Source organism: Corylus avellana, chromosome ca11, assembly GCF_901000735.1.
Source record: "Corylus avellana chromosome ca11, CavTom2PMs-1.0".
NCBI lineage: Eukaryota > Viridiplantae > Streptophyta > Magnoliopsida > Fagales > Betulaceae > Corylus > Corylus avellana.
Window position 1 is genome coordinate 17037076 of NC_081551.1, and position 24862 is coordinate 17061937.

At 36.6% G+C, this 24862-nt stretch overlaps 1 protein-coding gene across 3 annotated transcripts in view; it reads right to left on the reverse strand.

Moving 5' to 3' along the window:
- Positions 1–3512: 3512 nt before the first annotated feature.
- The window catches only part of LOC132165363 (nuclear pore complex protein NUP205), a 40297-nt gene continuing 18947 nt past the window's right edge, over positions 3513–24862 (reverse strand). The window contains exons 14-45 of one of the 3 annotated variants that reach the window (XM_059575887.1): positions 24110–24211; positions 23830–23961; positions 23383–23513; positions 23161–23280; positions 22712–22835; positions 20496–20693; positions 17937–18055; positions 17604–17754; positions 17398–17510; positions 17226–17307; positions 16791–16877; positions 16582–16659; positions 13464–13667; positions 12732–12824; positions 12544–12657; positions 12243–12413; positions 12029–12084; positions 11879–11951; positions 11603–11793; positions 11390–11516; positions 11161–11238; positions 9859–10023; positions 9169–9333; positions 8954–9091; positions 8149–8292; positions 7732–7854; positions 7510–7605; positions 7246–7383; positions 7025–7125; positions 4641–4760; positions 4402–4537; positions 3513–3922 (exon numbers count right to left, since the gene is read on the reverse strand). In XM_059575887.1, coding sequence (XP_059431870.1) covers positions 3839–3922; positions 4402–4537; positions 4641–4760; positions 7025–7125; positions 7246–7383; positions 7510–7605; positions 7732–7854; positions 8149–8292; positions 8954–9091; positions 9169–9333; positions 9859–10023; positions 11161–11238; positions 11390–11516; positions 11603–11793; positions 11879–11951; positions 12029–12084; positions 12243–12413; positions 12544–12657; positions 12732–12824; positions 13464–13667; positions 16582–16659; positions 16791–16877; positions 17226–17307; positions 17398–17510; positions 17604–17754; positions 17937–18055; positions 20496–20693; positions 22712–22835; positions 23161–23280; positions 23383–23513; positions 23830–23961; positions 24110–24211 — 3954 coding nt within the window. In that variant the 3' untranslated portion in view covers positions 3513–3838. Of the gene's footprint in view, positions 3923–4401; positions 4538–4640; positions 4761–7024; positions 7126–7245; positions 7384–7509; positions 7606–7731; positions 7855–8148; positions 8293–8953; positions 9092–9168; positions 9334–9858; positions 10024–11160; positions 11239–11389; positions 11517–11602; positions 11794–11878; positions 11952–12028; positions 12085–12242; positions 12414–12543; positions 12658–12731; positions 12825–13463; positions 13668–16581; positions 16660–16790; positions 16878–17225; positions 17308–17397; positions 17511–17603; positions 17755–17936; positions 18056–20495; positions 20694–22711; positions 22836–23160; positions 23281–23382; positions 23514–23829; positions 23962–24109; positions 24212–24862 lie in introns of those variants that run through there. The other 2 variants (XM_059575888.1, XM_059575889.1) reach the window with 2 other exon arrangements.

The window sequence follows — 24862 nt, forward strand, 5'->3', positions numbered from 1 at the left end:
AGATCCAAGACAAGATGTTGGAAGGGATTGTGTCAAGGGGACAATTATGTCTCGTGGGGAAGCTTGTGGTTGATCGGATTGTGAGCAAAGATGTAATTAGATCTACACTAATATGAGGATGGAAACCATCTGGAGCACTATCCTTTAAAGTTCTACGAGAGAACTTATTTTTGGTAGAGTTTGAACATAATTAGGATAAAGACAAGATGTTGGAAGGTGGCCGTCCCTTGGTATTTGAGGGTAATCTCTTTTCTGTAGAAGAGTTTGATGAAATTACACCTCCGTCAAAAATAGATTTCGAAAGGATATCATTCTCGGTTCGCAAGCTTAACCTACCTTTGGCTTGCATGAGCAAAAACGTAGGATTTCAGATTGGATCATCTATGTGAGTGGTTGAGGATGTTGACACAGATGAGGATGGCATCGGCTGGGGTGAGTTCCTGCATGTAAGAGTCAAACTAGATCTATCCAAGCCTTTTGTCCCGGGGTAGGGTCCTGAAACTCCAAGGTAAATCGGTTTGGATTTGCATTTCAGTATGAAAGCCTACCCAAGTTCTGCTTCCACTGTGGCATAATCCTTTATGGCAGTCGTGGCTGTGTAAAGAGAAGTGGCACGCGGTCACATGGTGAAACCACCTAAGTCGGACCGTAGATGCAAGTGTCTCCACCAAGTCATCACCTGGATAGAGGAAGGAGTAGGTTTGGTGGGGTTGCACCCAACCATACCCCCCGCAGAAGATAGTTTTCACAAGTAGGGCAGCTTTAGCCAGTCCACTGGTAGCAAACGACATGAGGACGACGACGGAACAACCTCTCCGATAGCGGCAACGGGCGGTGGGGTAAATCGGGAAACAAGATATTTTCCTTTTCAAGAAGGAGCAAACAACACGGGAATGGAAGGGAGAAGTAATGACATTGAAGGCCCTGGTAGAAACTAAGGTGGGCATTGGCATCCAATATTCTTTCCTTCCCAAGATGATACGATGATGGATAAGGCAAGTATTAACGGGGCGATCACTGTGAGATGGGAAAGGAAGATATTCACAGTAAGGAGTGCTTACCACTTGAGAAAAGAAAGGGAAGGACTCCACTGGCCGGAATGCTCTTCTCGAGTTGGAGACAGTGTGATTTTGAGAATAATATGGAACTTGCAACTCCTGAACGCAGCAAAGAATTTCATTTGGCGTGCCTGCCACAATCTGCTACCCACGAAGGATAACTTGCTTCGGCGGAAGATAGTTTCGGACCACCATTATCCTTTCTGCAGTCTTACGGCGGAAACGGTATTCCACATCATGTGGGAATGTCCATCCGCAATGGATGTGTAGGGTATAGCTTCCAGAAAAGCCACCTTATTGAGCCAGATTTCCTGAGTGTTGCAGATGGGATTTTTCACAAAGGTGGCAATGAAGTCTTGACTATGTTCATGAATTGTGGTGATTGCCCGGAAAATCTGGTTCAGACGGAATGAATTCATCCATGGGGGAAATTTCTCACCCAGACGTTCTTGTCAAGGAATTGGTGAAGGCGATGGAAGAATTTTAAGAGGCCAACTGGTGACCCAGTAGTCAGGCGATTCAGTGCGGACGCAAGACCAAATGGAAGGCACCACCAGTTGATGAGTTTAAAGTAAATTAGCGTACTGCTTTTGACAAACTCCATGCACGGCTGGGGGTGGGGATAGTGGTACGAGATCATAATGGCTTGGTGGTAGCGGCTAGAAGCCTCACGAAACCTAGGCTCCTTGATCCAACTTTAGCAAAGGTGACAAGATCTTATATTGCGGCAACGTTTTGTCATGAGATAGGTCTCCGAAACATTATCATGGAGGGCAATTCTCAACAAGTGGCGCAAGCAATAGCGTCTACAGGAGAAAACTGGTATCGTTTTGGCCATTTGGTGGAGGATATGAGGAGGGTTTTGCAATCCCTACAACACTGGCAGTGTGTATATGTAGGTAGAGATGCAAACAATGCCGCCCATAAGCTAGTGAAGATGGCTATACATCATGTCATAGACAAGGTTTGGTTAGAGGAAACTCCTGAGTGTATTCATGATGTTATTTTGATGGAGCAATCTACTCTGAGTCAGTGATATATGAAATCCAATTTCTACTTTCCAAAAAAAAAAAAAAAAACCCCACAGATCTGTAACCACATCATTAATTGACCTTTATAGCTCATTATTTATGTTCAACGAAGAATTACTCCTTTAATATTTTCTTTGAATAATGCACATCACATTTTTCTCTTATTTTGTTAATGTGACACTATCAATCAACTCTTGAATTTGATTTTTTTAATAATGGTTGATTGAAAGGCTGATTGACAGTACCACATTAACATTGGGAAATGCCTAGGCCGGCATTTGGAGAATAAAAGTCCAGTAGTTTTAAAAACACTGACACAAATATCTTGATGTTTGAAAAAAAAAATATATATATATATATATTCATTAAAACAATTATTAGCCTTTTTTTTTTTCTCCATTTTAGCTATTAAATTACTATTTTTAGCTAATCACTTTTTCAAAACACCTATATCTCATTCTCTGTACTCACTATTCAATTTAAATATTTTTTTCTTAATGATTTCTTTATTTTTTATTTTTAATCTTACTTTATACTTTATTCTAACTATTTAGTATAAATAAGATAATTTCCTTTCCAATTTTCATTCACCTCAACTCTAAGTTTCTTTTTCAATTCAATTTTTTGTATTCTCTATGTTGTTCACCCTCTTTTTGCATAGTTGTTGAGTCAAACTCTGATGAAGTGCTAGAAATAATTACAAGACTTGCTATAGAAGAATATGGATTGAATAATGGGTGAGGATCAACATTAGATCGTTATTCTATTCAATGTCACATGTTCATTATGCGTGATCGACTGTAATGCCACAATAGGCTTTTTCGCAACTATTTTCCTGAACCACCAATATATCCTCACAAATATTTTTCGAATTAGGTTTTGGATTAGTCGTTCTCTTGTTCTCCACATTCAATTTGCAGTTTTTAGCTCACAAATCATATTTTCTCCAAAATAGGAGGAAATGACTAGCAAACCCAATGATTAGGTTGGGGCTGATATGCCTAACAAGAGTAATGAAATAAATGCCTATGTTTTAACATGCAAGAGTCATTATGATATGCAACTATTGTGATTTAATATGTTTTACATTGTTACATGATATCAACTGTTTCATTCACTTCATATTATAAGTATGGAGTTACATGTATTGATGTATAGTGTATACTAAAGAAAAGAAAATGGAAAGGAAAATAGAAGTTTTAATTTTACTACTATGTAAAATTCTCTCTAAAAGGTATGACTTACAAAACAGTTATGACAATAAATAAATTTTTATGAAAACTATGCATTGCAATAGCTGCTTTACAAGCAATAGAGAGAAATTTTATAAGAAAATGGGACTCACATCACACTACAAAGGTCGGTATATTTATACTTGCTAAGCAGTAGACTCATACATCTACTTCTAAAATTGCGGAAATTTACGGACATTTCTGAGGACCCATATGTAACATTACTTTGCGGTGAAATATAGCAAATGATATTACCAACTATGGAGCGTCGATCTATCAAGCTGAAAAGGGAACAAGGTTGTGGCTAAGAGCTCAATCAAACTTCGGCTTAAAAAGATCATATTTAAATTGTTTACGTTCATATAAACAAATAAGCTTACAACTTACAGGTTTTACCAAAAAAAAAAAAAAGATTAGATAGATATACTTGATACATTCATAATATACAATAAAGATAATGAATACATCAAGAGTCACACGCACAATGAAAATCTGCCGTCAGCTTCTTCAAACCTTCTCATAAAGCCAACTTCTGAATTGTCAATTCCTTAAGAGAAGCTACTATTCTCAGAAACACCTTAAGATTGTGGCCTATTTTATCCTGAGAAGACAACAGCCAACATGTAAATATCCAATTTCTAAAGTCCATGAGCGCAAATATTAGTTAAGTTGCAACCTGAACCCAGAAAAATATGACCAGACTAAAAGATCTGGCATTGCCATTTAATTTGTCGAAGAAGCCATCAAGGAAGTTGAACTAAACTAAACTCTACTAAGGTCCGTGAAGGACCCATTTCCAACCAAACCTCCACTAAAATGCAAAAAGCAGCACTAGGAGTCGGAAATCATTTCTTTACTAGGAAATAAACAGCAAACCAGAAGGGGGGCATAACGAGATGATGGATCTCGTCTTTCATTATTATGACCATTATTCCACCACATTGAAGGCAAGGGATTTTCTTTACCTCATTGTGAATATCTAAATTCATAAAATTAACTTGATAAACATGGCACTAATGCAATGAACAAAACAGACTTCGAATCTGATCAGACACTAAACTGTAAGTCATAGAAGCATACCTCACTTAATAACTCAAGCCGTTCTAATGTTGGAATTAACTTTCCACACAACAAAGATATGTCCTCTCCTGACTCTGAGTTGGCACCGTAAGTAATTGTTTTCACAGTTCCACTGTCACCCGATTTGACAAAACTGCTAATAAAAACTTAGATTAGCCAAAGGAAAACAACATTTAATGGCAAAATGACATCAAGTAAACATGCACACAAGAAGAATGGATCATTGCTTTCAGGGCTACCTATCCTGGAAATGGATTAGGATGACATTTAGCACGTGTTCTGCGAGGGGAAGTAATAAAGCAATTAGCTGATCTCTATTGCCCACAACCTCACACATTTCCACCATTGCAATATACCTCCTGTGCAATAAAAGGGAACCATTGCAAAAACAACAAGAACACATTAGATGTTCCAGGAAAAAATATAAAGTTATTAATGTGACATGAAAACTCATAATACACAATAAGGACAAGCAATCAAGGAAGGCCCAGATGGATCTTCTTTACAACTTACACAGCATAGGTTTCTTTTGGTACGACACAACATAGGTGATTGCGAATGCTCTAGCACATATGTGATACCATTTAGAAGGAACATATGTAATTAGCCAACAGAAGATACTACCAGAAGCATATCTATAGCTTCAATTAAACATGTATATGTTCAAGTATCAAATTGCTGTATTAGTCAAAGGATTTCATGTTTAACTGCATCCAACTGAATCTAATCTTTAGACATACTGGAAGTCTTACAAATTAGACTATACATTTAACTCAAATTTGATAGAAAAACAAAAGAATTTAACAGAAGAATAAACCAAAAGAAGTAAGATGCATTGTCAGTACATTTTAACACTTTATTGGAAGAACATCATGAGACTGTAGAGTTATGCCCAATGTGGATCTTCTGGAGAGAGTGAAATAACCGCATCATCAGCAGTATGAGCTAAGTTGGAATTCGATTAAGCTATGTTTTCAGGATCACCTTGATTGGCTGAATGCATTAGCAAGCACAGTCCAATGTCATTCCCAATCTTTTAGATCTTATCTCTTTGGATTGCAAATTTTTGGAAGCTGATATGTACACCTGCTGTATACTTGCTACCTTTTCCACTTTATGCTCAATGAAATTCTACTACTCATCAAACAACAGTATGGGAGGCGATATTGTTACATAGGTTATTTAAAAAAATGGGCTTAATTATTGTTGCCCTCTCTTAGACATTCTTTTCTATATATAGAAGCTTTGTAGAATATTCTGGATAGGATACAGCTCACTAGGGACACCTCACCATGTTTCTGGAATGGGGACACATCACACCCTTCTAGCATATGGACACATCATATTTAATGGTCTTCAAATTTTATATCTAATAAGTTAAACTACTAAGAGCATTCCCAATAGAGGAGCCATATTTTTATGTAAAATAGCTTCTCAAAACTCACTTTTATCTAGTTTAGTTAAGCCATTTTTAAATGTCTTTACATCCGATTAGCTATATTTCTATCTATTCTATTAAAATATTTTTAAAAGTAAGAAAAGTATTGGGAAAAAGAGAACACGTGAGAGGAAAAATGGAAAAAGTTTTGGGAAAAAGAGAACATGCAGAGAAAAAGTAGGAAAAGATTTGGGAAAAAGAGAAAAACAGATGAGAGAAACAATGAAAAATAAAATAACTCCCTTAAAAAGTACTGCTACATTTAGCTTCTTTTTTAACTCTTCCAATCAAATATCTATTTTACATTTTCTTTTAGCTAATCCAATGTAGGGGGTTTTTTAAACATTTGAAGAGTCATTTTAGATAAAAGTAACATTTGGCTCTTCCATTGAGAATGCTCTAACAAGTGAACATAGGAATTAATTAACCAAGGCACACCAGCTGAAAGAAATTATCTGGTATTAGCAACTTTAACAACACAGAATTGGCATACAAAGCTTATATTTGCAAGTCATGGACCAGTCTACCTAGTTTTGTCGTGTTAGAGAATTATGCTTAAGTTCCAAGGCAAGGTAAAGAATCTACAATGTTCTAGCAGATTGTAGAATCAGGTGCAGTGCAACAGGGACTTACCTATCCCATGCCCCCAGCCTCCAAACCACACCATAAAACAGAGAAATAATGGAAAAAGAAAATGTAGGATCTCTTTTAATCTATTCGGCCCCAAGTTTCAAACAAAAATAGAAACATGATAATAATGTACAACCAAATGTTGACAAGTTGTGGATTTATACGATAAAACTTATCATAGAGTTTTTTTAAAAAAACTCCATGATAAGTTTTATAGTATAAAGGAGCATCTTAAACCCATTTCAGCATAATGATCAACCCTTCCCAGTTATAGATAAAGAATACCATTTTCTTTATGAATATAATGATAGAATATCCTAGAATACAAGTTTTTCTTTGATTGTGGTTGTCAACAAATGTCAAAAAGTATTTTGGGTTTATCGAGGACATTGCTAACAAATTTCTAAGAACCTGAACAATAAGCAAAAGATTCTAAAGGAAAGAGAAGAAAGAACTAAACTATCTAGTCAAAAGAGTAAACAGAAGGTGAGACCAAAAAAAAAAAGAGAAAGAATTAAACAGAAGATGTGAAGAGAAACAGGCAGTAATAATTACCTTTTATGTATATCATCAGATGATGAAACACAATCTTTCCTAGAACACATAGTGATAATTTCATCCACCTCCTGCCTTGATAGTTCATTTATGTCACGAATCTGCCAAAGCATGAGCATAGTATTACTGATAATTAACATAGCAAATATAGCAATTAACCAGTATATAGATAGAATGCAACACAAAGATAATATTTATGCTAGTCTGAGATCCTCTTGCACCTTATTGAGTAGTAAGGATTTTTCCTCTGCCGCTCTTTCTAGAGCAGTTGTCACAGAATTAAGAAGAGAACCAAGTAAGTTCAATGTGGGCTGTCGAAGTCCAACAGCAGCATGGTAATCTGAGGGGGCATCTGAAACCTGTGAAAATGCATGTCAGTAAGAGAAGAAATATCTGCCCAACCATTGAGTACAATGTTTCCCAAACTGACACAGGTATGAAATAAAAACTATATAGGTTCATTTGCTCAATCTTTGTACACATACCGGGAGTCTCAGGGATTTCTTTGTGACCAGAAAATATAGGTAGGAGCTCAGGCTGAAGCATAACTGAAATGAGTTCAGTTCTGATTTCCTCTGATTCTAAAACACAAACAGGGAGAAAAAGAAAATGAGAGAACATAATGAATAAATAGGAAAGGAGAGCACAGTGGTTATATATAAGCTGATTCCTGACTTGGCTATGCTTTGAAAGAGCTATAAGCAAACCTCAAGATGCTGTACAGATCGAAGAAAACTAGGATTCTCTGACTCACGAGAGAATAGAGCACGCATCATACCAAATAGCCCTTGAACAAAACCACATCCATCACTCTCTTCATAGGGCCAAACCTGAAAAAAAAAAAAAAAAAAAAAAAGGAGAGAAAATCAACAGTTTGTTAAAACAAATGCAACCCTAAGAAAATAAAACAAGAGAAAACTAGTTGATAGAGAAATAGCAGGACAACTTTTAATGAGGTATAAGCAAATGGATACTTTTGGATCCACTTGGATGCCCATTAGAATGCTTAACATCTCTCAGTGTTCATATGCCATCCCACCTACCAAATAATGTGATAGAATTTCTCGCATAAAGCCAGAGACAAGTATCAGACTAGCCCAGAACAAATCTTTAAGGATCATTACCTTGCTGAGTATACCAACAACAAGATTGATCTGCTCCATTGTCAATTCATCAGCTTCAGAAACATCTTCCCGAAGAACTTGATCAATTAGCAGTTGATGTCCTTTGACAAAATCTACGACGTCATGAACAATTTTATTCTTCACCTATTATACACCCAAATTTATAAAAATATAGCATTTTCCAAAATATATAAAATAAGGAAAAACATGGAAGACCTCAGTAAAACCTTCAATATTTCACAAAATTGAGAAATAAAATCGACAGAAGTTTCTCAGTCTGGCATATTAATTTGAGTAAAGTTGTAAATTTTGATCAGACATGCTCGCTCATGTGAGCTGGAGGTCACACCAAGATTTAATTGTTGACAGAGCATAAATAGTTATAACTATTTGAAGGTCATACTGGATCATGATCTGTTCCAACTTTTCCACGCATGAAGAGCATAGGTATAAATGGAAGACATAACTACTAAAAGCACAGCACTGAGAAGCAACAGATTGTCCAGTAAGAACAATATCCTTAAGTCTAGAGGAGAGAGGAATTCAGGTTCAGTTTGGACAAAGGCAGATCTAATTAATTAATGAGTTCTTTGACAGGTAAAAGTTATTAAATGAGGTTCCACCAAGATAAATCAGGATTCTATCATAAGAGAACCACAGTTTTGCAAAAGCTCAAGTGAAGCATAAAATTGCAGTTTCAAAGGAGATGCATTACAATATATAAGGAATCTGGCAGCAAAGAGTTCCAACATCTAAGGAGTTAATTCAACTAGATGGGGTAAAAAATTAGAAAAATGAACCTGACCTCAAAAAATTCAGATGTATTAACCAATGAAGTTAGAGAAAAGACCAATCTCAACATTGGAGTTATGATCATTCGTTGTTTGTCAAAATCCAGAGCCACATGTCTTTGAAGCTTCATGTCAAGCCGCCTCAAACTTCCCTGGTAAGTAGTTCAGTTTCAATTTCAGTGAATTGAAGCAAATAATACCAATGAGCCAATAGACAGTGGTAATTCACCTGAAAATTGACTGCCCTGCAAGAAGCGATATGCTCTAAAGTACCCATAGAATATAGAACCTGGGCTCCAGATTTTCCATACTTGTGACTAATTCTTAATAGTAAAGCAAGTTCAGCCTCAAGGGTACATGCTCGCTGCAACGACACCAATGAATGCCCACCATCCTAAAACAAAAGTTTAGATTAATTTATCATATTGAAACTTGCTTAAAATGAATATCACCAACAAAAGAACGTAGAAGCAAAACAATTAGGAATTCAGACAGTCCAGAGGAAAAACAAACAGGAGATCCCCAATTTAATGTCAAAGGAAAACGAAGACATAAAATTTAGACTCCGTTTGTTTTGACGTAAAACAATTTTTGAAATGTTATCATCATTTTCGGGTGTTTGTTCTGGATAGGAAAACTTGGTCAACCAAAAATCTCGATCAACCAAAAAAGAAGCTTAAAAATTGGGAAAATGGTTTACATTTTCAAACAAATGCAAAACATTTTCTGCGAGAGACCGAGACTCGGCCTCAATCTTCTTCCCCCATCACCCCAACCCCTTCTCGTCAGCCCAGCCACCATCAAACAACTGTGGGCCCTTGCATCTTATTATCCAAATTATGTCACTGCTTTAGTACATGATCTGGTAAAACATAAATGCATGAACTAATGGTTACACTACAGCAGATAGAATAAACACCTCGTATGAAACATTCTTGATGCTCATGAAGCAGGATCTTAAAAATCCCCTGCTTTGAAGTTGGCTTAAGAAATATCTCTCATGATCAATACATATCAAAGCATCTAGAACATAGAGTGAGATTGTCTTCCCAGGTTCACTTCCTTGAGTTGCATCCTTTATTACCTGGAGATTTGAAGTTAAAAAAACATGTAAAAGATCAAGAGAGAGGGAAAACAGTTGTGAAAATCACATGGAATTCAAAGAAAGCAAATAAAAAATATTGAGAGAGCAGTAAACACACGAGAAAAATAATACCTAAAGACCAGATAAAAATCCCAAAAGAGACACCAAAAGCACCAAATCTTTAGTCAATAAGAAGCAGGACTTAAATTTAATACAAAGAAGAATAACGTAAAGAATAATAAAAGATTAATGTCTCATGAAGAACGAAGCCCTTCGAGATTAGTATGATTATAGTTCAAAATAAGATGAATGCATCAGTGGTCAATCAATACATGAAATCCTCCAAGACGTGCTATATAATTGCATGATAATCTGTTGCCCACACTCATCTAAGAAAGAAAACAGACTAAAGGCATATGTGAGTATATGTGTGTGTTACAAATAAAAGCCCCTCAGCATTTCTAGTCAATAGAGATATAATAATATATAACAATTGTCGATGCCCAACTTTCTACTCTAGAATCCCCCACGCACCTTTTCCCCGTACCCAGCCAAAGAGATAACAACTGTTCAAAATAGCTAGTAATCAGTTGAGAACTATCTGTAATGATCAATAAGACCTCAAATACCTTTACGCACATCCATATTATGAAATATGATAGATATAAGTGTCTCTAGAGTCCATGCATGTAGGCTTCATTTGTTTCGATGTAAAACGTTTCCCATAAAACATTTTCCATGTTTTCTGGTGTTTGACTATACTTGGAAAACTTCGTCAACCATAAAAAATTTTCATCAAGTGTATAACACCACATTGTTTTCCATAAAATGGTTTATAGTTTTTTTAAGCACAAGACATTTTCTTTTTACAGCTTTTGTCTTCAAACCCTCCCTCCTGCAAACGCCCACACCATGGCACACACTAGACACCACCCCCTCTATTGCCGGCACCAACCCCAGCCAATGCCACTCCCACCAATAGAAAATATTTTCAGCCAAACATTAGAAAATTAATAGTTTTCCTGAAAAATATTCAGTCGAAAACGTTTTATGTCAAGAAATATTTTACGTTGAAACAAACGGAGCCTTAATTTCGACATTGTACACAAACAATCAGAGTAGGAACAAGAGACCCACCAAATCCAAAATAGATTGTGCCTCTTTCCTTAAAATATAAAAATTAGCTCGAGCCAGTTCAGCCTTTTCTTTGTCCATCTGAAAAAAAAAAAAAAAAAAGGATAGGATAATCACCATGAATAATTCTCCCAGCAACAGATGAAACTGCAATTTTTTGTTTTTGTTTTGATAAATAGATGACACTGCAAATTAAAGAAACTTCTGCATTAAGTTTTTAGAAACAACGCACCTTCTCAAGATCCAGATCTTCACCCTCTTGCTCATCAAGAAGCAGGTTTTGAAGAACTGTCATTGGAACATCAGCATCAAGCATATGCCGGCAGTACTGGAAATAGCTAAGAAGCAGAGCATATTGGCTGAAGATAGAAAGATAAGTGGTCAGAAGCCAATGGAAATGTTTCAACAATCAAAAACGGCAAGGATATCTTAACTGAAACCATACCGTCTCCTCAAAGCTTCAGAAGACTCATTTCTAAGAATTGCCATGACAAGCTTAAACAATATGGATTGACAAGCACCATTTGATAAATGTTTCACCATGATAATGTCAAGACATGTGATACCATCTGAATTCAAACCCCCAGGGGACAAAAATCTTTCATCTCGTAGTTTCGCCATGCATGTTAAAGCAACCTAAAGAGATTTGATATCAGAACAAGTCAAAAACAATAAGCAACAAGAAAGTGCAAGCTGCAGCAACACCAATGGATCAATGTACCTGGCACAAAATAGATGCCATCTTCAGTGAACAGTCTGGAGAAGCAGATGCACTTAGAGAAGTATCAAGAACCCTGTCCATGACCAGATGAAACAATTACAGAGAGTCTAACAGAGTAATGAAAGAAGCACTGATGATAAAGAGACCCACTGAAATAAAACTTCGGATCGATTTTCCAGCAACGAAATTCTCCTTGAAGCAGAGACCTATAACGGCATTTAGTGGGGGAGAAATGAAGTAAAATTAGAGAATATAAACTTGATAAAATATATTCCATAATTATGTCATAATGCATACCTAAAATCTCAATTCAATGAGCTCTCACTTGATATACAATAATATGTAAAGAAAGAAATTAACAGACCTCAACAATTTGAGACCAGCCAGTTAACATATGAAGTTGGGCAGCTTGCTCCTCAAGGTTCTTATTGTACTTCCATCCCCATCTCAACAACTGTTGAATTGTCTCTCTTACATCATTTAGCTCAACTTCACTGCCAAAGTTACTCAACTGGGGGTAAACAGAATTGAATTTCTGATAGAATAAACTAGAATCAGCATCAGAACTCTCTTTATGAAGTTCCCAGAAGAAAACATATACAAACCAGGAATACACTATTAGAGAACAGAAACCCAATCTCTGGCACTTAATTCAAGAAACCAACCTGCCAAAGTTTGTCACGGAGTGAAGCAAGGTCAATCAAACGATCTCCACGCTCTGAATAATAGTAGACACCACCCTTTCCAGAAGTTGCTGGATTCCCAAGTATGTCCTCTACCTAAAAATCACACACAATTAAATGCAGCTCACAGGAACAAAATAATTGAATACCGTGAAGAACTAGAATCTTACCAGCAAGTCATATTTTAAATTAGAAACAATCTGAGAAAGCTTCATAGTGGTATCAGGGGATTTAAATTGGAGAACTTCAAGCAACTCCAAAACCTGATGTAACATTGATCCAAGAAAGAAAATCAATTTTCTAGCAGCAAAATAATGAGAATGCAGGTCCCACCCACAACAGTTATAAACGTTGGAAAATTTGAGAATGTTGCAGTAACAAGAGATAGCAACAACAATACAACAGTCTTAGTAACATCATCATACTCATTCACTCAACCCTTTAGCAACAAATTTTAGTAATTGGTCAAAACAAGAAATAATCATATGGAAAACCAGAAAACAGACAAAGAAGGATCTCAAGACATGCAAATTATAGTTTGTTGCTATTCATATATACTTCTTCATTTGGTAGGGTGTTTTCCAGTCATTCTGTTAATACTGCCCACTGATTGAAGAGGGGGAAAAACAATAATAAAATAAACAATGGAACAATATAACTCAAAACCTAAGTAAAATATCAACTTAATGAAAATACTCGCAGTACGATTTCACTTTGATCCTTGAAAGAAGTAATTATTTATTGAGTAAAATGATAAATGGAAAATATTTTTAAGCAAGAATATGCTTTAGCAAACTATCATATAATGCTCAAAGCATAAAAACCAATTAGAACCAAAAATTTATCAGGTTATGCCAATAGGTTATAGAAGAAACATAAAATATTCAAGTAACAAACAGTACCTTACTCTTACTGATAGTTCTGGTTCCAGAGTATTCTGCGCCATTCTGAAGAAAGGAATGAGGTATCATGCCAACGTCTCCAATGTCAACAATTTCCCCCCCAAAAAGATGAGCAAGAATATTGTGACATGCCTCACGGTGATTGGAGCTACTCATATCACCAGCATGCAACTCAATTGCTAAAAGTTTTAACAACCAAGCTCTCTGGACAAAAGCAACCACGAGGGATGTCAATATGGATGAAGTCTTAGAAATGAACAATATTGATAACATCTACATGAGATTCATGGAGTTTAATTGTAATACCCCAAACAAACTTCATGGGGATTATGTGCTTATTCATTACTTTCAGTACTTTAGTTTACCTTGTCATAAGAGGGATACTTGCATGATATTTTATTTTTCAAGGACTTCTAGATATTTTGTGGGGATCCTTTGAATACTTCAGAAGACATAACCATATATATTTTGTTAGAATAGTTTGTTAGGGTTAAAAGAACATGTTGGGGTATTTCGGTCATTGTATTATATATATATATATATATATATATATATTATGAGCTGAGAGAGGCTACGTAGAACAACATAGCCTCTTCTTCCTCTATTTTCTTCCTATGCAAAGCCTACAACATGGTATCAGAGCCTAGGGTTTGATTACATTGCACACCCTCTACCTACCTTCAAACCACATCTAATTGGGCTTCATACCCGTGATTGGGGGTGGATGGTGCTGATATTACCGTCATCAATGGTGTAAACAATATTTTGGACTAGAGCAAGGTGCACAAACTATGGACAAGTATTACAATCAAGTTGTGGCCATCTGTAAGGAGAGGAACATGTATCAGCTACTCTCCACTGACATGAAGACTGGAAAATGACGTCAAAATATGGATGTGGTTTGGTTTCTTCTCGGCTTGAAACCCGAGTATGTCTGTTCATGCATAGATTTTGGGCGGTCTAGAGCTCCCATCTCTTCCTATGCTCGGATTCAACGTGCTACTCTTTCTGATACTAGTTCTCAATTGGGTTCTAAGCGTAATGGAGATAGTGCTGCTTCGGTTGCCGCCCCATGGTGGTTCTAGTAGTTCCTGTTGGGGACGTGGAGGTAGAGGTTGTAGTGATTCTCATGGTGGTTGCTGGACTGGGAGTCATGATCCTCACAAATGCACTCATTGTGGCTGTAGTAATCATTTTGTGAATTATTGTTGGGATCTACACAACAAACCATCTAGGTCTACCAATCAAGTTTCCTCTTAGGAGGATTCTCCAGCCACATCTGGACCACCTGCTAGCTTGAGTCCAGCTCTAGATTTGATTAAATTTCTATACATAAAATGAGTATAATCAGTTCTTAGCCCATGGCTCATCAACTCTAAAGTAAATGAACATATGATTGGTTCGTTTACTTCCCTCTCTGATTACCATCCTGTCAATACACCTCAAAGTGTCACCCTCGCTAATGGTTCCCTCTCCCGAGTTGCCGACTCCGACACCACACGCATTGTCCTGATATTGAGTTATAGTCTATTTTCATGTTCCTAATTTTCCTTCTAATTTGTTATCCACTAGTAAAATTACCCAAGATCTTAATTGTTTTGTTAGTTTTTACCCCTTTTGTGCATTTTTTAGGATTTCAAGACGAGAAGGATGATTGGTATGTGGCATGAAGTTAGTGGATTATATTAACTGGATCTCGCACCTATCTCTCCCTCTTGCACTCTGCCATCATCAGTCTCTACTCTTCAATGACACTGTTGTCTTGGTCGTCCTTCACTTTCTACATTGAAGTGTCAATTCCCTAGTCCTAGTCCTCAGTTGTCCAAGCATTGTGAAGCTTGCCAGCTTAGTAAGCATCTATGATATTACGAAATCTTTTTTCTTTTCTTTTTTTGGGAATGAGATTTCCCAAGTTCAAAATCTGTAGAGAGCTCAATATCTAAATTCTATACAAGTCAGACTCAACTTGGACCACATAAGCAGGACCAAATCCACTTTTATTCCACCCGCTTTGATTACATACATTAAGTCAGATTGGCGAGTAACCCACTCTACTCCAAACATCTGAAAAAACAAAATTCCAAAAATCTGCCACAACATCACAATGTAGAAGGAAATGATCAAGAGTTTCCCCACTCCTTTTGCACGTTACTTTTTTAGGTGGCAAATTATCGTTTCAATAAACAGGACACTTGAGTTTGTTGAGGAGCTTGTTAGTTCATCTATTTTTGGGGTTAGACATGTGTCACTTTCTGTAGTGTTGGGGATGTACACGACTCCGTATTTTGAAACTCTTTTCCTTTTCCAACGTGTTAGGCCGTGTTGAATTTGTTTTGGAGTCCTTTATTTATTCCCAGTCATTGAGCCATATCTGGAGATTTTTTTTTTTTTTTTTTGTGAACTTGTGATATTTCTGTAATTAATAGTTTTCTAACCATTAAGTGAGGATTTCAAACATTTCGAATATCAAGTAAGAAGTAGAATGTTTGTTAAAGGTTTAGTGTTAATATCAACTGGTTTGGTATTTACATGCCAGTCCTGCACAAATCCAGATTACAAGTTTGGCTCTTGATACTAATAGTTAGTTTCAGAATCAGACATAAATTCAGCAAACATAGAACAGACAATTAAGGGTTTAAGAGTCAATGATATGCTGTTCAACTCCAGAAAAATTTGTGAAAATAATCCAGGTATGACTAACAATTTCAACATATTAGTATACACAATGAATGTGAATACTGGAGTCTAATAATGGTTTCCACTGTCATAGTATAAAATACACAATCGGAATCAATTCGCAATGAAATATCAAATTATGGTGGTAGGTAAAGCTTTGTCTGAAGTCTAATACACAGTGTGCAATAATAGCATCTTATCTTAGAAACATCCCAGTGCCTAAGTGATCGAAGTGCGTGTATGACTTCGAATTCAAATGGGGGAAATAAGAACGGTCTTGTATAAATCACAATTGAATGGAAAATCAAAATGGCCATACATAGTAAACTGGCACCTTTAGATGCCATCACCACACTATAAATTCAACATTGCAACACGATTAAATCAGGTGCCAATAATGCAATAAAAAATCATCAGAATTAAATTATTGCATGAAAAAGACCTGATGAAGGGAGCTGATTCGAAGTGCCTGGTTGCTATTTCGTTTAGGAAGTGGAGCAACACCAATAGTGTCCAAGTGCTGTCATAGTAAAGAGAAAATTTACAGACACATGAGAACAGGAATGAAAATCGAAACTGAAAACTACAATTGGCACAAAGAGCATGATCTAAAAAAGCTTCAAATGCTTAAAAGGGAGCACCATTCTTTACCTTTATGAAGAACTGATACTTTTTACCACTCAAGAGATCCATGGTAGGAGCAGAAGTAAGTGGATCCAAGCACAACTCATAAAGAAGCTGCAAAACACAAAGAGTTTATATTTTCATTTTCTTTTATTTTTCATAAACACTTCAAATTTTACAAAAAGAAAATGGAAATCTTATATACACAAAACACTCCCAAAGAATTACAATTGAAAAGGGAATCAAAAAGATCTACAACAGAAACTGATTAAGCGGTGCAAAGTGCATTAGTCAACTCCAGTGATGAGCTCAAAAACATTGATTTCAACTCAAAAACGGTTAAAATTCTAAAGCAAAGTCAGAAAAATCCAAACAAACAACTGAAAAAATCAATATATGAAAAAGTTTCTCCAAGCTAGGACTTGTTTTCTACCAGAAACACCAGATCAAAAACCTTCTAACCTGAAATCCAAATTCATGAAGCAATGTATTCACATCAGGCTTTACAAGCTTGTCCAATATTTCAAGAATAACCTTCAAGCAACTGCAAATGACATAATAAATGCACATTTAGTTGCTAAAGTCGAGACAAACAAATACAACAGTGTTTAAGACAACTCATGATCATTAAAACCTGTAATGAAATTTTGGCTGTAAAACAGCCCGTTCAACAGGGGTGTCAAGATCAAACTTAAGTAGTAGATGCGTAATATTTGGAGCTGGCCGACTGACATTGTCAATTAGAAGCTGCAAAAATGTAGAGGATATACATGAAATTTGTCGAAAACAATAGCCATAGAATCGGGTGGGATGACCCTGACACAAACTACAAGTACTAACCTGCATTATAAGAACACCTGGATCATCACTACTACTCTCTATGATCTGACACTCTTCTGATCGTAATTCGAGGCATGCTGCATAATCCTCAATTAAACTGCTGGCAGCGTTGGATTTTAGAAGCAACTGTACCAGCCCAACCATGCGAGAACTATCACCCAAAACAACAACAACAATAAAGATTTTCAAAATACTTCCCACTAAACAAATATATGTTTAACCATTACCAAACCATGCAAAGCTACAGAATATTTTAGAATACAAGCTCTAAGCAGTACCGAACTCCCTGAACAACAAAAGATAACATAAAATAATATATGAGAAGGGGGATGCCTTAATAAACTCATGATTTTGATAGAGCACTGTTGAATTTGTGGTTGAAACTCATATCTGACGTATTCCAACAAAGCTACAATTTGAGTATGATCTTGTGTGAGTATAACATCCAAAGGCTGCAAGGAAAAGGATCAACTAATGAGAACAGCACCAATGGAGCTTCACCATGTAATTTGAGAAAAAAATACCAAACAAATTCACCATGTAATTAGAGAGAAACATAGTACCATAAATAAAGTGTGATGCAGCCAAGATTACAACTACCTACTTTTGCTTAAGCACTTCTGCTTGGAGATGTATTGGCCCGTGCAACCCATTGAACTTTAGTACTATGAAGCAATAGCTCAAGGCTAGGTAGCATACTAAACTAACAACAGGGTTCAAACTTTAACTCTTTAAGAATGGGCCATAGTTTATGTATTTCTAAAGAGCGGTAAACCTGCACCAAAACTGCATATCAAAGACCTAATATCAGGTATAATACTTTGACCTAAATTGCAAGATCAAGTATGCAAACTATAACTGAGTCTAAGGTGGGTGGTAACTACACGTGGTCTAATAACTGTGGTCCAAAATTGACTAGTTTCTCCTTTCCCTTGATTGGAAAGCCCAGCTTCCTGGTGTTCCTCAGAGGAGGCTCCATAGAGTTTTATCATATCACTTTCCGCACTTGCTTGATTGTGGTGATGTTATGGGCAGAGGATACTTCAAGTTTGAGAATATGTGACTAAAATCTGAGGATTTGTGGAAAAGGTAAATTGGTGGTGGTCATCTTACAGTTTTCAAGGCTCCCCTAGTTTTGTCTTGGCTCGTAAACTAAAAGCCTTGAAACTTGACTTGAAAAAATGGAATGAGGGTTTTGGCAATGTCAAGAAGCAAAAAAAAGGTTTGTTTGGATGAACTCCGTGATCCTGTCCTTTTTGCAGAAGATAGACCCCTATCTGATGAGGAAAAGGCTAGAAAGGCTTAAATCATAGGTAACCTGGAGAGGACTACTTTTTTTGGAAGTGAGTAGGAGACTGAAATCTAGGGTTCTTTAGCAGAGGTAGGAAGAAAAGAACAAGGAAAAAAAATCACCAAGTGACCAATTCAAATAGTAGGAACAATACAATTGAATCTTTGGTGGTTGATGGCTCCGTTTCTTCAGATACTAGAGAAATAAGTGAGCATATCCTGTAGTTTTATACTTGCCTGTGTTCAAAACAATTCAATTGGCAGGCTAAACTGTTGATACCAAGGAGGCTTCATGGTTGGAAAGATCTTTCGAGGAAAATGAGGTATTTTAGGTGGTGAAAACTTTGAATGGCGATAAGGCTCCAAACTCTGATGATTTCTATTTGGCCTTCTTTCAGGCTTTTTGGGGAGGTTTTAAAGATGTCATGTATGTTTGTCATGAGTTTCATGCTCAGAGAAAGTTTGAAAGGAGCCACATCACCACTTTTATTGCCTTATTTCTAAGAAGGATGGAGCAGTAAATATTAAGGATTTTCGTCCTATAAGCCTTGTGGGAGGCATTTATAAAATTATCTCTAAAGTAGTAGCTAACAGGCCAGCTCTGCCTTAATCACCTCCTCCATAACAGCCAACATCCAGAAACTCGAAGCTTTACCCAGGAAAACAGGACACATATAATACCTACTCCTTTCAAATATACATAAAACAGGGATTCCTACTTCCATAGCAAACTCAAAAGATTTTGATTCAACGTAAAACCATTTGGACAGACTCATCGGAACACACCAAGCAGAAGAAAACAATGTGTAACCTTCACCGGAGAAGCAAACAACTATGCATACTGAATTGAAAAACTATCAGCAAGCACCACAGACAGTGACGAGGACATCATCCCAGTAAAGTAAGAGGCCACCCAAGACCTAAGAAGCTAAAGAACAAAGAGACAGGAAAGAACTAGCAGGACGCACCTGCACACGCTGCCACTAGGAAGAGGGAGAGGGAGAGAGGGAGAATTAAAACTTCAAACTTCATGCATAATATATTTTCAATTTATTATTCTAGCACTAACACCCTTTTGTCCACTATTTTTTTTGTTTTCCCCACATATGTAGACCATCAAATTTAGTGAGCCTATTCCCTATATTTCTCCCACCTGACCACTCATTGCAAACATTTCTGTAACAGAAAAACTTTGTTACTTTTAAATATATACAACCTTATTATGTCATGTACTTCCTATACTCAATTATGCAGCTTGATAATAATATATAGGAGACAGAGCTAAGATCATTGAGTGCTAAAATTATCACTACAGATGACAATCATATGAAACCACCCTTTAGCATCCAAGGATTTAAACATACTAAGTTTCAGAAACTAATCCATTATTCTGCAACAACAACTTATGAAGATACTCCAAATATGAAAATATGCAAGCCTATACCAGATGATTTTACCCTTCCTTACCATAGGTCATTAGCAAAATTAACTACTAAGAGAATATGCAGTTTGACCAGCTTGGCTAGGGGGAAGTCAAAACACAATGAATCCTAGCCACTTAGAAGAAGCTAAGCAAACTTTCAGCAGTTAGAAAATATTTACCTGGTATAGAGGGCGCAAGAAATCAGAAAGAAATAAATCCTTCTCCAAGACAAGGATTATAATTTCCAAGGAAAGTTGCACAGCCTTCTCTAAGAGTTGCCCATATACTTGACTAGTCCGTTCAGTGATGATGGAATCAACTCCTGGCAGAAGAATGCCCATGATGTTCCGGAAAACAGTTTTTCCACTCATGAAATCCTACATGAAGTATATACATGCGCATATAATTTCATTAAAATTGTACAATGAAATGTACAACATAAAAAAAATTGATAAAGTAATTCAAATTAGAGAACAGGTTCAACATACAAACATCGTGTTATAAAAGGAAACCAAAGTATCTATGTATTTGCTTGTATGAGATAAAACATAAAGATAGGATCCATGAGGCGTATAATGCCATGAAATTATACATCATATACACCATAAATGTTACTCCTAAGGCTGAGGGGTCAGTTTTCTGTCCCTACTGACGGCCGGCGATAGCCATTTTCCTATCGACCAACAGCTTTGGTTGGCTACCGAACTGCACCAACCCCGACAGGATTGATCTGTAATCAGGATTTTGCCACCTGTTGAAGATACCCCTCTACTCCTAGTTCTAGCTCAAGCTCAGCCTGAATAAGAGGACCAAACCCATCAACGTCACCAGCCCCAATGAGCTCCCCTCAGTAGAGGCGATCACCCTCAGCCAGAAAGCAGATTGAGGGATGAACAGATCTTTTGCCTCCGCCATTACACGTGATGAATCCGAAGCCCTACACCACAGAGAAATGTCGAAAGTCGCAGGGCTTTCATATCCTCTCTTTACCAAATTTGAATTCTCTCACTATACTTTATTCAGGATTTCCTTCTTTTTTTTCTTTTTCTTTGTCCTTGAGCAAGAAAAAAAAATCTCTATACAGTGGAATTCTCCTCTCTTAATCATGTATATAGACTGCAAGAAAAAATGTTTCGGATTTGCAAAACCTGATCCTTTTCATCAAGCTCACCTGGTCATGATTTTATAATATATTATATATTTTTTTATTAGTAGCAGGGGTAAAGCTAATAAATCTCAACATTTTCAAAAACTTTTAGCCAACCCAAAAGGATTGAGCAATTCCGGTAGAGGCAACTGGCTCTAGTGTCATTGTAAATTCACCTTTGTCTGACTTTTTTCCCACTACATAATCAATTATTGTTCTTAAAATTCCGATCTTATGCAATGACTCTTTTGCACATCGTAGATAGAAAGTAATGAGGAAGTACTTTTTAAAATTAAACAGACATTAAAGACTTAACTTGCTCAGGAAAAAATTAATGAATATTCATCAAGAAAAAGTGGACAACCAATGCTTTCTTTGACTTTTGGAGTTAAGGACAAAAATGATCTCTTTCTTTCTTTTCTTTTTTGGTGGTCTCCATGAAACCCAATGCCTCTCATTCTCTCTCTCTTCCATGGCGACTGCCAACCTCTCAACAATTTGCAATGATCCCCATGGCTATCTCACATTGATGACCATCATTAAAGGACTCAAGCAAAGCTTCATACCTCAACACCTTCAACTCCACCACCTCAAGAACTCTAAGACCACTCTTTCTTCCAGCAATGGACATCACTGATCGACATCTCCTCCAGCAAGTGAGGGGGAAGAAAGGTGAGAAGGGAGAGCTGCGATTAAGGCAGGGGTAGGGCTGAGGGGTGTGATCTCAAATAATTCCTGAAAGGGCATGTAAACACTTAAAAAATATCCATTTACATAATAATCAAGTGATCAGGTTTATCGACCCTTAAAATCCAACCCGACCCAACAAGGTTGGTACTGCCAACACCTACCTCCGACTAATGGGGACCCTTTGGAAACCAACCAAACCTGGTTGTTTCTGGTCAGTAGGGTCAGATCAGTTGCTTTGCGGCAACCCGAATGCTCAGCCATAGTTACATCCTCCGTCCCAATTTATCTTAGTTTGAAGTAGCATGACTATCAATAGAAAGGTAAACTTATACTGATCTTCCTAAAATGCCTCCTATTTTGTAAATTAATTAGAATAATGAAGTTGATTAAGGAATAAAAAATTGTAAGTAGAATGAAGTCCAAAACTTATATGCCAACAAATAATCAAACTCCACAACATAAGTTTATCAGAAGTTCAAGAAAAAAAAAATCAGGAAAGTGCTGCTTGAAATTCTATCTGTAGTGTCAACAACCAAACAAAAGATAATAAGCACATACTTTAAGCAACTCCAAAACAGGAAGCTGCATCTGTAGTGGAGATTGCTGTGTTGATGTTGAAAACTGTGATAGGTCCGCAACACTGTCGATGTCCTCATCTTTGATGTCGTACATGCTCAAGATCCTGCATTGTAAGTGAGCTTGATATTCAAATCTCTCTACCTTCTACTGTAACTCCAAGATCATACTCCATGAAGTCCAAAATTTTAATGCCGATAATCAATCAAAATAAATTCTCCACATTGAACACCAGGACAGGACTTAAATACAGCTCAGATATGTCAATCATGAATACAAAAAATAGGGTTAATGATTAATGAATATTTAAAAACAAAAAGGCATAAAAAAAAATTTAAAAAAAAAATGCGACTAGCACATAAGATACGTGGAAGTCCCAAATCAAAGGCAAACAATTCAAAATTGGAATTGTAGGAGTAGGATATACTCACATATGGAAATGCTGAAGGCAAGCAACAACCAATTGCCATTTCTCGCAAGGATCTGCATAGGCTCTTTGAGGAAATGGCCCAAAAACGTGATCATATATGAACCTAAAGATGCCGATGAATCTACCAGAGAGAGAGAGAGAAGAACCCATCAATATTAGAGTGGATATGCTGGCAAAACAGGTTAGAATACAACAGAACTAAAAGGCAACCAACGATCAGTACCTACGCCCTCTATCACTGACATCTCTTTCTTCAGCAATAAGAACATTTAACAGGTTGAGGAAAGATATTGTTGAAGGATATTGTTCTCTCCTGGCTTCTATTTCGTTCAACTCAAATTGCATATCATAAACCTGTAAAAATCACAAATTACAAGATCATTATAACAATAGAAACATCACATTTTCATTGTAAAATAGTTAAAATATCTATGCAGTAGATGTACTTCCAAGTGGCTAGCTAAGGCACAAAGCAAATACCATCTGAAAAATAATAATTGTCACATGTAAAAGATTAAGGATTGTAACAAGAGAAAGATGTTTCTGAAGTAAGTAAACTGTCCTTTAAGTATAATCTCTCGGTTTCTTGTTCCAAATAAAACTACTTGGTTTTATCATGGTCAAGCTGCTATAAACTTTAACAACAATTAACGCCTTTCAACCGACTAACCTGTGTTGACATCGACTGTGCACTGCTCCCAACAACTACTGGTAGATCATACTGCTCAAGATAGCTCCAAATAGTATCTTTTAGGACTGGAGAGATACGAACAAACGTAGCAATTGCATTCCGCAAAGCACCCTGTTATAGCAAGCGAAATACTGAGTCAAACGCAGTGCAGAAAAATTCACATGCAGCTTTGAAGCTCCAACAGAGACAAAGAAGCTGCAAATGATATACTAGGACTAGGATATGCTTCAATAAAGCAGCATAAAATCACACTGTCAACCTTCAGATATGGAGGCACATTTTCATAACCAAGCAGCTTGAATAATGGTTCAATATCAGCAAACCAGTTCTTCCTTTCAATGGGGTTCCCATTCTCCATAACCTATGCCAAAAGCCATGTCAACATCAAAACCCGGTTATTCCATTCAATCGGATGGGAGAAGATAAAGGTAATGTATATATCATCAAGTCGATGAGTGAAAAATTGAATACCTAACCAAAGAGAGTACAAATTGGTGGTTATTACGAGAGAAGCAACAATAAATTTAAACAAACTAAAAACAGTTTCGGTCACCCCCAAAACCTCCTCACCAAATCCCCGTCCCGGCAAGGCAAAAGGAGAAGAAAAAGGAATACATCCCTCAATGTCAATGAAGACCCCCAAAACGTTCGCAATATCCGATCTATCTGATACATATAGTTAACAATTTTTAAGAAACCTTTACAGCTTAAATTCTTCATTACTGATTTATCCTTCCACTGCTTTTCTCTGCAAATAACGTTTATCAAGCTATATATTGTAAGCTAATACATTTGACCCCAGTGATGATATTTGTTGACTGATAAGAAAATAACAAGTAATTGATTTAACATGTATTTATCTCATAGGAAAGTACCAAAAGGAAGGCAAGCATGCAGCCTATGTAAGAAGAAAGTTAATAAAAACCATGGGACTCTAAGGTGGCATTTGGTTTAGGGTATCCAATATAGTCCCCCCAGCATCGAGACTCTTGGAATGTGATGTTTGAGAGTT